The 15,063-nt window shown below is 42.5% G+C and overlaps 1 protein-coding gene across 1 annotated transcript; it reads right to left on the reverse strand.

Annotated features, from left to right (window-relative positions):
* Positions 1-4,749: 4,749 nt before the first annotated feature.
* On the reverse strand, positions 4,750-9,850 carry nefma (neurofilament medium chain a). Its single transcript, XM_061799854.1, has 3 exons — positions 8,701-9,850; positions 8,009-8,133; positions 4,750-6,552 (listed from the first exon to the last, which is right to left on the reverse strand). The coding sequence occupies exons 1-3, from the start codon at positions 9,718-9,720 to the stop codon at positions 4,758-4,760; spliced, it is 2,940 nt and encodes a 979-aa protein (XP_061655838.1). The 5' UTR covers positions 9,721-9,850; the 3' UTR covers positions 4,750-4,757.
* Between the last annotated feature and the right edge of the window lie 5,213 nt (positions 9,851-15,063).

The following is a 15,063-nucleotide window of genomic DNA, read 5'->3' on the forward strand; positions in this document are numbered from 1 at the left end:
CGCAAAGTTCAAAAGCCAGCATCTGTGATGGTATGGGGCTGTGTTAGTGCCAATGGCATGGGTAACTTACACATCTGTGAAGCCAGCATTAATGCTTAAAGGTACATACAGGTTTTGGAGAACCATATGCTGCCATCCAAGCAACGTCTTTTTCATGGACGCCCCTGCTTATTTCAGCAAGGCAATGCCAAACCACATTCTGCATGTGTTACAACAGCGTGGCTTCGTAGTAAAAAAGTGCGGTACTAAACTGGCCTGCCTGCAGTCCAGACCTGTCTCCCATTGAAAATGTGTGGCGCATTATGAAGTGTAAAATACAACAACGGAGACCCCAGACTGTTGAACAGCTGAAGCTGTACATCAAGCAAGAATGGAAAATAATTCCACCTACAAAACTTCAACAATTAGTGTCCTCAGTTCCCAAATGTTTATTGAATGTTGTTAAAAGAAAAGGTGATGTAACACAGTGGTAAACATGACACTGTCCCAGCTTTTTTGGAACATGTTGCAGCCATAAAATTCCAAGTTAATGATTATTTGCTAAAAACAATCAGGTTTATCAGTTTGAACATTAAATAGCTTGTCTTTGTACTGTATTCAATTAAATATAGGTTGAACACGATTTGCAAATCATTGTGTTCTGTTTTTAAAGTTAAACAGAACGTCCCAACTTCATTGGAATTGGGGTTGTATTTAGGCGTACTCATTTAGTTCCATGAGTCATTATATTGGAAACCACTATCTGTATGATGAAGTGCAGTTCTACACCACTGTAAACGTTAACCACAAAAATAATTCACATTAATAATTTACAATATTAAACAACAGTGTGCACTGAGAGATGATTTAAAGTGCCTTACTTATCGCTCTTGTATTTTTTGGTCAGAAATGCCAAGCAATACCATCCAGCATTGTTGTTTACCAAATAGTAGGCATATTGGCTCATGGAATCCTTTTTTTTTTACAGAAATTCAATGAAAAACAAGGAATGTTTGAATGTGTTTGAAAGCAAAGCTTCATAAGGGAAAAAAATCCACATCATATTGTGAATGCTTATTTACTTACGTTATATCATTCTATTTGTAGAATCGTATGTTCTGGAGTACCAAAAATAATTTCTAACGACATCTAGTAGTTTGTTCGCAGTTGTTTTTCTGCCCCCCAGTGGTCAAATGTGATGTGACTAGTTTTGTCTCAGTACCAAATTAATGTAATTTTTGCAATCGTGATTTCAAAGTTAAAGTTCAGATTAGATTTTGTACAATGGCCTGAATGATATTGTGTTAGCATCAAAGGTTTTGGCTACTGTTTCATTTCCTCTGATTTTATAAAATAAAATTAAATCACACCGGCACACTGCTCAGACGGCTGATTAAATAGTAAAGATTTACTCCTTTTTTATTATATGGCATTACATTATAATTGCCAATTATTGATTGTCTGCATAGACATACCAAACCATCTGACCTGAGAGCACTATGAGCCGGCGGTCCTCGTCTCTGAGGGCTGCTGTGCATGAGGCGAGAGCATCAACAAGCCTGAAGCAGAGCATACACATACCGATAATTGGGCCATATGTGAGAATTTTCCTCCGTCCTGATCAGTCGGTAAAGCCTCGTTATTGGATATTTATAAAATCTTATCCCGACTGACATTTGGTCTTTGGTGTGTTGTGATTTTTCCTCCCTGATCAGCTCGGGAAATAATCCGGCCCACAATGGTAAATGTTAAAGCTGTTTAATATTTATGATCACAAATCCTTACAAGTGTGGTAAACACATAGTTTGGCTGAAGCACGGACTCCGACGCATATATATTTTGTTCTCGCCGTGTGTGATGTCTGCATTGCTTTTCTGTCTAATATTTTAGATTATATGGTCTAATATTGCAAGAGACAATTGTGAGTGAGGAAAAAGTAGTAGCACAGCCGTCCAAAACGTGCTACATTAAAAAAAAAAAATAATAATTCATTTCATATCCATTTAGTGAATGTGGTACTACTAAGTAGGGGAAATTATGAATATTATGTCATGAGTAATGATGAATAATTATTGAGACATTTTTATGAATTGGTGAAGTTCCAACATCTGTATCATTATGTTCCAGCCACACCCAGTAAACAGACACCATCCTCTTCCCCCACTCTCACAGGGATAAAGAAGAGGTGGTGAAGGACAAAGACACGAAACGACGAAAGAGGAACAGAGACGTAACGAGTCAAAAAAGGTTTTGCAATAAACTGCAATCATTCATGTGATTGTGACCAATATTTAAAAACAGAATAAATTCATACGAAACAAATGAGGTAGATTCAGAGGATGTATAGCTGTTGACAAGCACAAGCAGTCAAGAAAAAAAAAAATAGTGATAAGGAAGAAGAAAAATTAGGTCCATAAAGCTGCTCAAGACACGAGGAACGAGGTAGGGTGGGGTGCTGTTTTAGAAACATTTTCATTAAAGAGATCCCTTTGACCCTTACAAAAGAGGGGGGGGGGGGGAATATCACATATACACATATGAAGAACATCAATGATATTAGTCAAAAAGTCCAAAACTTTATTTTACTTTAATCAGTTACCCAATTAAACATTTTTTTAAAAACACATCTGGCCCACACAACCTTAGGTTTGTGAAATGAATTAAAGCTTGGTCATAAATGGTATATAATATCAGAACATTGTTGGATTTAAAACTAAAATTAATGTTGTATAGTGCGATTCAATCAATTGTGGGATACTATAAGAGGGGTTGTGATGGGCTAGATATCCCTAAACCAAAATAAAACACTGGACGATAGGGACCGAGCCTGACCGCAAATAGCAAAAATCTGTGAATAATTGACACCCATTATAATTGCACTGAAAAAAATATATTTAAAAATCATCCCCAAGAAATGTGGCACGGTGGCCGACTGGTTAGAGCGTCAGCCTCACAGTTCTGAGGACCCGGGTTCAATCCCCGGCCCCGCCTGTGTGGAGTTTGCATGTTCTCCCCGTGCCTGCGTGGGTTTTCTACGGGCACTACGGTTTCCTCCCACATCCCAAAAACATGCATGAATTGGAGACTCTAAATTGCCCGTAGGCATGACTGTGAGTGCGAATGGTCGTTTGTTCCTATGTGCCCTGCGATTGGCTGGCAACCAGTTCAGGGTGTACCTCGCCTCCTGCCCGATGACAGCTGGGATAGGCTCCAGCACGCCCGCGACCCTAGTGAGGAGAAGCGGCTCAGAAAATGGATGGATTGATCCCCAAGAAATCTTCAATAAGCGGGGCTATACCGCCAATAAACATTTTCCACAAAAACGTGGGCTCAAGCATGTTAAATGCGAGTTAGCATCAGCACACCGCCACCATTTCAAGTGATGCACATTTCAGATGCTCTAGTAGGGTTTTCCTGATGTTTTGCTTTGTAGCATAAGATTGGTTTTGTACTAACCCTGACTGGTATTTGGTACTAATTTTGAACACAGCCACATCCCAGTTATAAGAGGGTGTGCACACTTGTGTATTGACATGTTTTTGTTTTTTTTACTTGTGTATCCACATGATCTCCATCATCCCCATTTTTCCATCATCTCTTGAAGACAGATAAAAATCAATTTAGCTGTACAGGTTTTAGGTCACAATGGTGGATTTTGTTTAAATGATTTATCATGGTCTCACTTTTTTATAACACAAGAACCTTACATTTGAACAAGGGTGTGTAGAAGGTGTGTAGACTTTTTATGTCCACTGTATGTGAACGGAAGTAATGATGAACTTCCACTGCTTAGCTTCTTGAGTTCATTTGTCACAAATGGCAAGATAAAACACTGCATTAGTTTGCTTTTTACGCATCAGTATACATTGTTCAGTGATTTCAATATTTGTTTTTGTTGTTTAATGTTTGTAACATGCTGACATAATAGTATGAAAAAGACAGGAGAATGTGGCGATTAACTTCATGATGACGTTTATTGAGCAAATGCTGCTGGGAAATCATTGGTGATGAATAAGGTCATGGGACTGCAAACAGTAGCACCTCATATTTCTGTATTTCAATTCAAGTCAGGTTCCTATGCATATACAAGAATGTAAGTCCCTAAGCACTAATACAGTATTTCTTTGTATTTGCACTCGGGTCAACATAACAGACACGGATCCAAAAGCATGTTTAAGGCTAAGACTTTCTCAGGGTTCATTGGGAACTGCATATGGTCAATATGGTTGTGTGATCGTCCTGTTGTCATTCACTGCGGCAGGTGTGTAGTTTCTTTTTGGCTGAGTTGCTATGTTAACGTTAGGTATAAGGCTACTTCAGCAATGCATTTTTGTGTGTGCAGAGGACCCCAGCCCCCCAATTCGCCACCCACCATCCATCCACACCACCCTTCCCTCATTTACATAAGCTAAAAAGTCATTTCCCATATAGTGAATCTGATAATATACACTATCTTCGCTCTTTAGCATACATACATAGGAGAGGAAAGTGCCCTCCCCTCCAGCCCCTGAGCTATAGCATGCAAAGCCCCGCCCACCCCAAAAACCACAAACCCATCAGTTGAATTGCAGCAAGAACGGAAGAAGATAAAATGTTTCAATGGTTCGCCCCTCACTGCGTCTGCGAACATGCATTTCTAACATTTGTAGCATTTGGCTTCGCTATAAGATTTGTATGTTGTATTATGTCACTCTAGCTTTATGGTGTTCTCTTATGTTAGTTCTGCTTGATTGCTTGTCATCACGCTGGCTCGCCCCGTCCGATTTGAGCCCACTTCCTCAGTCACCCTCCGTCACCTGCTTGATGGAATGGCTAGATTGCTTCTCCGTCTTGATGGTGGAGACCATCTTCTCCTGCAGCACCTCCTCCACCTCCTTCACCGTCTCAGTAACCGTGACCGATTTGGTGACCTGCTGCAAGCCGTCCTCCCCCGTGGTGATGGTCTCCACCGTTTTGGTGATCACCACCTTCTGGCTGCCGTCGTCCTTGACGGGACTCTCGTCCACGCCATTGATGATCACGTCATTTCCGTCGCCCTTTTTCTTCTCCTCTTCCTTCGGGCTCGTCTTGTCCACGTCACCATTCATGGCGGCGTCCTTCATCTTCTTGTCTTCTGTAGAGTCACTCTTTTTGTCTTCGGCAGGCTTGGATGTGTCGGGTTTTTTCGTGTCTGTATTAGGAGATTCAGCCTTTGGTGAGTCTGGCTTTGCGGAATTGGATTTGGGGGACTCAGCTTTTGGGGAGCTAGCCTTCGGTGAGTCTTCTTTGGGGGATCCAGGCTTGGGAGATTCTGATTTAGGGGACTCTGCTTTGGGGGAGCCAGCCTTGGGTGAGTCTTCCTTGGGGGATCCGAGCTTGGGAGATTCTGATTTAGGGGACTCTGCCTTGGGGGAGCCAGCCTTGGGTGAGTCTTCTTTGGGGGATGCAGGCTTAGGAGCTTCCGATTTAGGAGACTCTGCTTTTGGAGGGGTAGTTTTTGCTGAGTCTTCTTTGGGGGGTGTTGGCTTGGGAGATTCTGATTTGGGGGAACCTGGCTTTGGTGATTCAGACTTAGGAGAGAGAGGTTTGGGGGATTCTATCTTGGGTGAACCAGCTTTTGGGGATTCTGACTTCGGGGAACTTGGCTTTGGGGAAACAGCTTTTGGCGATTCCATCTTGGGGGAGCCAGGCTTTGGGGAGTCAGACTTTGGGGAACCAGCTTTTGGGGATTGAGACTTTGGAGAAGCAGTTTTGGGGGATTCAGACTTTGGGGAACCAGCTTTTGGGGATTTAGACTTTGGGGAACCAGCTTTTGGGGATTCAGGTTTGAGGGAATCCGGTTTTGTCAGTGCTGTTGTAACACTTTCTTCTTTTTTGGCTTCAGGTTTTGAAGCTTCTGTTTTCTGAACTTCTACATTGGCTACAATTGTTTCTGTCACAATGTTGTCAACCTTTACCTTCTCATCTTTTTTGTCTTTGTCGACATCCACCTTTTCTTCCTCGTCATCTCCATCTTTGGATGCTTTGTCTTCATCCTCTTTGGCAGCTTCCTCTTCTCCCTCTTCATCTTCTTCCTCTCCAGCTTTCACTTTCTCAGGAGTGGCTTTAGACTCCTGAGATTTGGAGCACAGGACCGTTTCCTCTACTACCCCCTCATCGTCACCTGCCTCCTCCTCTCCTTTCTTCCCCTCATCCCCATCTTCTTCATTTTCCTCCTTGTCACCTTCCTCCCCCTCTTTCTCATCACCAACCTCTTCCTCCTTGGCCGGTGCTTTCGAACTAACTTTAGCATCGGTTGCAGCTATGACTTCCTCTTCCTCCACCTCGGCATCCTCGTCACCTTCCTCTTCGTCTTCCTCCTCGCCTCCCCTGCCTTCTAGTGTGGCCGAGAGCTCCTGGGCAATCTGATCCAAGGCGTCCTCCATATCGGCCTTGTCATCATCCACCCTGGTCTCCTCAATGATCTCCTCAACAAATTTATGTTGCACCTTCATCCTGGGAGGTTCTGTTTTGGATATTGATATTCTGGAGGACGAAACAGCTGGACGGTGGGAGAATGTGCTGAAGTGGGTCTCCTCACCCTCCAGGAGTTTCCTGATGGGATAATGAATAAGCCCATTACAAGGATGGCCATTTGTCTAAATGTGTTTGACTGATGATATGGATGATTAATAATCAATTGACCAATTCTGTTATTATTTATATTTCTTATTCAATTTATATTCATTACATAATCTTTAGACTAATTGAGACTGAAACAACAGGGCTTCTGTTGACTGCAGCAAAGTAGGGAAATTCATTTTCAATTGACTAAGCACAATCGACAGGATCTACTGGTAGATTATACGACGAAAAATAGAAACACTCTTGTCTGCCATTGTTTTCCATGCAAAATAAATGATCACACATTGTTGACAAATATGTCATATGTATTACCGGGCACTATGTACTGTATATTAAAACAAAATCCTGCTACACACAAAAGCTTCCCTCTTTGAAATCCTTGTAAATTCACAATTCTAACACCAATAATCTAATTACTTTTGTATAAAATTTTTATTATTAAATATATTAGTGTTACTTTTTCCCCTTAATCAAATTTTGCAATAATTGTTTATCATAATTATATTCTGGATATCTCTTTTTCCACCTACATTACAAAACACATTCTTGTAAGTTAAGAGTTCCAACTCCAGTTCCATGTTGTATAATGGGGACAGGGGACCTCTTAGTATACACTACCTGATCATGTCAATGTGAATGAGATCTCTGACTTGCAAGTGACACATGGTACACACCACAAAAAACAAGTACACCTAAAAAATGTGTTAACACATTCCTATTTAGTTTCTCTGCATATTATTTCACCAATTTTAATTAATCATTGGAGTTTCCATGGCTTCCCTATGCTTGCCTGAGTTCTCCAGCTTCCTCCCACATCCCCCAAAAAACATGCGTGTGAGGTTAATTATAGACGCAATTGTCCATAGATGTCAATGTGAGTGGAATGGTTGTTTGTCTATCTGTGCACTGTGATTGACTGGTGACCAGTATGTACCGTTCCTCTTGTCCGAAATCCGATGGGATAAGTGCCAATTTACCAGCAACCCTAATGAGGACAAGCACGAGGGAATATGTATGTATGAATGCATCATTATTTGTTAGTAGACATTTGTTGAAGCCATCTTACAATTTAAAAAAATAAAGGCCTCTCCTCTTATGAAGGCCTTGCTGTGAGTAGATCCCTGATATTCTCTGCAGTTGAGTAAATAAATCCTCATTTTATGAGGAATTATAGATCTTTTGTTTGCGAATGGGATTTTATTTTATTTTATCCCTCCTTTCATTTTCTCTAGCGCTTGTCTTCATTAGGATCTCGGGGTGAGCTTGAACCATATCCTCCACAGCGAATTGGTCGGCAAGCAAATAGCAATTGTGAAATGACAATTTATGCAAACACAAAAGTGTTGCATTGATATTTAATGTTGGGTACGATTTCCAAACTGGCTTTTCTCACTTAAATTGTTGCAGCCCGTTGTGCTTGTTTTACCTGTATGCAGCAATCTCTATGTCCAGCGCCATCTTGACATTGAGCAGGTCCTGGTACTCGCGTAAATGGCGCGCCATCTCCCATTTGGTGCTCTTGAGCTCATTGTCCAGCTGGTGGATCGTCTCCTGGTAAATAAACACATGATTTAGGGGAGGATTATAAGCTTCTGTCTCAAGATTACTGAGAGAATCTTTTACTGAAAATCAGCAATTTGACTCTATTTTAAACCTGCTGTCAACACTTTAATATATTCTGGCGCAGATATTTAAATACACTTAAGGACTCCTCATTTCCATGCACCCCGCCCTGGGGGAGCGGTGGTGTGACGCAAGGACTTGGCCAGTGAGGGCATGCCGCCATGATTCTTACTCAGCAAAAATGTGCAGAGAGAGCGAGAGATGGTGAGCGATTGATTCTGCTGCAGTCCTTCCCTTTAACTCTTTCGTGGGACTAAATGGAGAAAGTCACTGCTGCTGACTAGTACAGAAAATATTTCATAATATGAAACCTTCCCAAGGAATAGTTTTGAATTTTCATTTTCTCATGACACGAACTGAATACAATTTGACACAGGGAATTTATTTGCCAATCACTCTAAACTGCATTAATGCGATGCGTGAATTCATATCCATGCATAAAGCTGCACGTGACAGCGTTGTTACATTGGAAGTGCACGTTGCGGTGGTTATTACCTGCAGGCTGGCCAGGTCGCTGTTGTGGCGGTCTTCGATGTCGCCCAGCTGCCTCTCCAAGGAGTCTCTGGTGCCGCGCACCGACTCCAGTTCCACCGTCTTGGACTGCAGCTGACGCCGGTAGTCGCCGATCTCGTCGCGGGCGCTCTTAATGGCGTCCTTGTTCTGCTCGGACGCCTCGTTGAGTTTGGCGTAGTGGCACATGAACCAGCTCTCCACCTGCTGCAGGTTCTGGTCGGAGTGGCCCTCCAGCTCGCTGCGAATCTCGCGCAGAGCCTCGGTGATGTCGGCCCGCTGTGGGTCCCTCTTCTCCACGGTCACCTGAGACGCCTGGATGTGGCCCAGAAGCTCGTTCACTTCCTCTTCGTGGTTGTTGCGGATGAAGGCGATCTCGTCCTGCAGCGCCTGCACTTTCTTCTGCAGCTCGGACTTGTGCAGCTCCGAGTCGCCGGTGTCCTTCTTGAGGACGCGGATGATGGCCTCTGTGTCCTCCCGGATCCGGGCTTCGTCGTCCAGGCGCTCCCTCAGCCTCTGGATGTCGTCCTCCAGATGGTCGCTGTCGAGCTGGATCTGCGCCTTGTCGCGGTGGATCTGCTCCAGGGTGGTGCGCAGCTCCTGCAGCTCCTGGTCGAACAGGTCGCCCAGCTGCGAGCGGGACACCTGCTGGTGCCTCAGCGCCTGGATCTCGTCCTCGACCTGCTTGTTCTGCTGCTCCAGGTAGTGCACCTTGTCGATGTACACGGCGAAGCGGTCGTTGAGCCCTTGGAGTTGCTCCTTCTCGTTGGAGCGCCTGGAGGAGTCCGCGCTCAGGAGGGAACTTTGACTCAGCTCGAAAGTGTCCGCGCGGGGCTTGTTCGAGCTCCTCTTGTACGTCGCGCTCACGCTAGAACCGGGGCTGGCCCGAGACCACGTCTGGGAGCGGAATCCAATGGTGGAGGGGGTGCCTGCGGAGCGGCTGTAGCCGTAGCTGCTCGTCCTGCTGTCCATAACTCTCCTGAAGGGGCTCCCTATGGCGTCCATCCGGCCGAGTGTGCGGGAACTAATAAGAGAAAGTGACTATGTGGGTGTGCGGGGGGTGGGACGTGTATGTATGCGTGTGCGTGCAGGTGTGAGGGGTGGATGGCTTTCACAGCGACTGCCACCTCCTCAGTGTGTACCTTATATATGGCCAGCATCGGCGTGCTCGCCAGGAAACTTGCTGCCACTCAAGAGGGCGAGGGAGGGCTCTGTTCACATCACACCCTCTGCCATTGGACAGTCTCGAACACGTGACTGCATACATTATAGCGTTGCATTGTCATGCGTTTGTATTCTCGCATTCATTTGTATTTTTGACATCTAAACACGCAATTGTGGAGTGGAGTTGCAAATTAATAATGGTCTCGTATTGAAATTGTTACTGTCCTTGTCCAATTCAGTACCTTGGACAGATCCCTATGCAATAGAACGTTACTTTTTCTGCAGCTGAATAAACTAGAAAGAAAATCGAAAATAATTATGATTACATTTTAAATGTATTACATTATTTATTGTACTCTGTTTTGTGTAAGTGTTGCTCGAGTGATTAATTTATTAGACAACCACCACATTTGTTCCAGCATGATGACATGTATTAATTTCAATTTCAGTGTGCTCTTGATGTTTTACCATTTTTAACTGAATAATTTAATTAATTAAAAAAAGAAATAAAATACCCTTTTATACACCAATTTGAGCCGTCTCACTATAGCCTTCGCTGAGAAGCCAGAAAATGTTCGAGCATTAAAAATTCAACCGCAAAAGCAAATTGTGTTGTTCAGGAATGTTTGTTTAACTATTGACCTCTTAAGAAATAATCATGTGCTTTACAATCAAAATTATATATATATATATATATATATATATATATATAAACCTCATTGAGTAGTGGTCTAACAAGTGTCTTAAGCATTATACTGTGCTGTGTGTGCGTGGATGTATATATGCATATACTGTCTATATGTATATATATATATATATATATATATATATATATATATAGTAATATAATCCATAACATGATTTTTTTACCCGGGTGGTTTTTCCACCAAAATAAAATAAACTACATTGATAACAAATGCATTTTTTATTTTAAACTCCCTCTAATTTATTATCAAGACACTGCCTTACAATATACTGTATTTCCTTGGGAAAATGAAGTCTCTCGCTTGCATGCCCTCTTAAAGGAACCATCTTGCTATGTCGTGGATTAATGCATGTACATTTAAAAACCATTTACCACTAGTCACATACAAAAGCGTGTGAAACGGTGGTCTAACCACTCCTTCCAGCAAGAATTGCGGACTGATTCGGGGTGTCTCCATTGATCACCTATCAATCTGAATGCTCCCCTCTCATTCCAAGTCAATGTGGTCGATTACATACATTACTCGTGCACTCACTGTAGTCTCGCCACGCTGCACTATTTGCATATCTGTTGTTGACCAATACTGGCCACTCATGTGCCTGAGTAGCATCTGTAACATTTGCACAATCGACTGAGTAGCATCTGCAACATTATCACACTACTAATCACTTTAAACTGCATACATTTCTTGACATCTCGGCGTCCTTTGCACAATGGTCATTACACCGGACTATTGTTCTTTTAGTCATTTCAAACTGGTCTAATTGCTAGAGGACTGCATCTTTTTGCATAATTGATAAAAAAAAAAAAATTTTTACCGGCATCGCCAGATTACTAGCAACCTTTCATTGCTCAGTGACTTTTTTTTTTTCCTCCAAATTATTTTGTCTCAAAAGTATTCTCTGTCAATTGACTGTTGTCTTACTAGAATGGCTCCAAGTACCAGAGACAAATTCCTTGTGTGTTTATGACATACTTGGCAAATTAAGATTCTGATTCTGATTAGCCGCTGTTGGGGGGGTGATGCACCAAAAACAGCTGCATTAGTGTTTTGAGATTTTCATTACTGTTATGCCAGCATTCCTCTCTTTACAGTGGAGGGGAAAATGAGCAAAATAAGTTGCAGCATGAGAGGTGTGTCTATTTTTAGCTCTATATCTACTGTAAATGAACACAATCCAGGAGCCACCCCCCACACGATGTTTCATTGTCCTTGAGCACTGCTCCACGAGTATGGCAGACTTTTAGATGTCATACATTAGGTCTTGCATGGGCCCTGAAAGGGGGACAGTCAGTGTGGTGTGATGAGCGGGACTGGGTGGGGTCCTGCAACAAGAGCCGGTGAGCCAGTCGGCGCGAGTTCAAGGCTGAAGCGCACTGCAGAAGTGTGCTGAAATGATATTGCAGCTGAATATGGGCACATGCACCCATCCAAATCATTCCATCAATTAGCCTGACGAACACAAACACACACGTAGAGGTCCTCATGTCACAAACATGTCTAGGTGTTGCTATGCAGATGCCCGTTGTTGTTTGATGTCGTGTATAAAAGAAGGCAAGGACAGCTTGACCTCGTGTAGAGCTGAGGCATGGCTGGCAAGCACACATACACAGTGTCGCCATGTTGAAAATGAGCTGACTAAGCAGAAACATTGACACCATCACTACCAATAGCACCCTAGTTGTTTGAACTGTTGACAGTTTATTCTTGCCTTGACAGTGGTCGAATAATACGAAGTTTATCCAGAATCACAACAAAAATGTTGCAACTGATTCTTTGGGATGAATCAACAACACAAAAAAAGTGGTATACCTGATTTAGAGGAGTTACTTTGTTAGACGAGGGTCATATTAGGAACTGCTTCTATGATGCAATACAGTTTTACACCACTGCACAACAGCAATAATAAACACTTAAATTAATACCATTCTCACAGTGATCATCAAAACATTACTACCTGTGGTGAGGGGAAATTCTCTTTTGAGGAGATAGTTAATTCATTGGCAAGTTATTTTTTGTTTTTTGTTGTTTTTTTTGTGTTTGTTAGTTAGTAAAAGTAGCAAGCTTCCACAAAAGCTATCTCACTACTTGTTAGCTGGTTTCTTTGTTCCCTTATTTTGTTTGGTTGCTTAGCTTGTTTATGAATTAAGTCGTTACACTCGCAAGCTTGCGCAAAAACTACATAATCGCCATTTCTTTATTGGTTGGTTTGTTTCTTTGTGGTTATTTAGTTTTTTTGTTTTTGCATCAAAATGGAACCCCATCATCATAGCTTTGCACTTTATTGACTGCTATTGTAGTTATCTTTTAAAGGTAGATATTTGCATTGGAAGTCATTATGAGTGCTGCTGTTGTAGTAGCCCACCCTCATCCTGTGTCTCATCTGTCGTCACGGCGTCTGCCTTGCAGTACTGTAAGGCCTGTCGTCTTCTGTTCACAGCCATAACATTATTGGTGCTCCGACCTCGACAACAGATCGATCTTAAGCACGTGGGATCGTTTACCTTCAGGTAGCGCCACTTGTCAGTGACGCGTCCTTCAGAGCACGGCAACATGTCTGATAGGGAAGTAGCACATTTAAACCTGCCATTGCCAATCTATCATTAATTTTGTATTTTTTTTGTACAAGTAAAATGTTGGCGGCACCTTGGATGAGTGGATTGCCTCAGTTCTGTGGTTCAGAGTTAAAATCTCGGCTCTGGCCTTCCTGTGTGAAGTTGCGTGTTCTCCCTGTGCTTGCATGGGGTTTCTCGAGGTAGCATGAACCTCCGCATTTACAAATTTGCCTATTCAGGGATTTTGGGGGCAAACCTACCCTCTGTAATTCACAGAAAAAAAACACATTCACTGTTTTTGTTCTTTAGCATGATCGCGTCACATCTTTGGGACAAGGACATACTGTATGTTGAAGTGAGGAGAGGAGCTTCATTTAGTCAGGCCCTAACCTTGTCTAACAGAAAGAAAAGTACTTTTCCGCCGTCTTGTGACATCTATAGGCAATTAGAAACTTTTTGCGTTGGGCTTCAGTTACTTCCGGATTTTCGCTATTCGTGTCAAAGCTTGGTCCTTATCCCCCGCAAATAGCAGGCATTCGTTGTACTCTACATGTTAAGTTCCAACTCTCGCCCAAAGTCAGCTGGGACAGGTTTCAGCTCACTCAGGCCCCTGAGGACAAGCGCTGTCGAAAATGCACATATGGATAGGATTTTAAGGTACTGAGGCACCATATAGCCAATATTACATCCCAACTACTAGCAAAAAGTTGGTTTGGTAAAATATGGCACCTTTTAGTGAAAGACAAATAATGAGTGTGTTCATATGCTTGCTCATCAGAGCTTTAACATTGTAGGATTTGTGTTATTGGACATTCAGCTAGCTTTCATGCTGTATTCTACAATTGACATTTTAACCCCAAAGGACAACAGTATGGTGCCTGCATGTTGGATTTAAAAAAAAAAAAAAAAAAAAAAAGAAAATCTACATAGGGATTTTGTTTTGGGGGAATGGAAAAACATAACTCTGTCAGGAATAGCTTTTTTTTCCCTCCAAGGTTGAATGCCACAAAAGGGGTACAATTTGGAATTCAACTAAAAATGTTCTGTAAAAATATGCCTCAAAATTAAAATAAAAATTCTCCCGATCATTGTATGTTGTGAAGTCTTCTAATACCTAAAGGATTACCTCCACAAGCACCTTTTGATTTTACTGTGATGTAAGATGTTTAAAATACTGACTCCCCACAGACATACTATATATATATAGTATTGTACCTAAAACAACTTCCTTTAAACTCTGCCCTGTCCTGAACTCACATAATGTTGGCACATCATATCTCTAACAGAGTGAAAGATTCCACTTTCCCCTGTTGTTATTCTAGGACATCCACATTGATCCACACTCCACAGCGTCCTGGGATGGATGAAAAGCAGAGAGGAGTAAAGGTTATAGGAAGATACGTAAAGGTAAGCATGGTGTGACAGGATGTGGATGGTGTGCGGTGATTTTAGTGCGTGGTTCTGCGGGACGAAGAGGCCGTGTCCAGTGGCAGGGAACAAATGAGCAACAAGGGTGTGTGTTTTTGGGGTGTGGATAGGTGAGGAGAAAGGGAGGGGTTACACTGCAGTTTATCTGCAATGCATCACTAGCTTTCTCACTCAGCCTCGCTCTATATGTGTGTGTGGATTGAGAGGATGCGGATCTTTCTGACTCACTGACATTTTTATTTCGCAGGTACAGTATGCATCATTCATGTAAGTTAAAGGCTGGCTTTCTCAACAACAAAAATACAACTCTTCATGTGGCGTGGGACCATATTTGGTCACTTGCTTCAAAATGGCAGCAGAACCATCTTATTTAACAAAAGGGCCATTTAGACAGTCTTCTATTAAACATGTACATGAGAGAAAGTAGAAGTGCCAGGGGAAAACCCACATAAGCACAGGGAGAACATGCAAACTCCACACAGGAAGGTGTGAGC

Source organism: Phyllopteryx taeniolatus, chromosome 15 (assembly GCF_024500385.1).
Source record: "Phyllopteryx taeniolatus isolate TA_2022b chromosome 15, UOR_Ptae_1.2, whole genome shotgun sequence".
Taxonomy (NCBI): domain Eukaryota; kingdom Metazoa; phylum Chordata; class Actinopteri; order Syngnathiformes; family Syngnathidae; genus Phyllopteryx; species Phyllopteryx taeniolatus.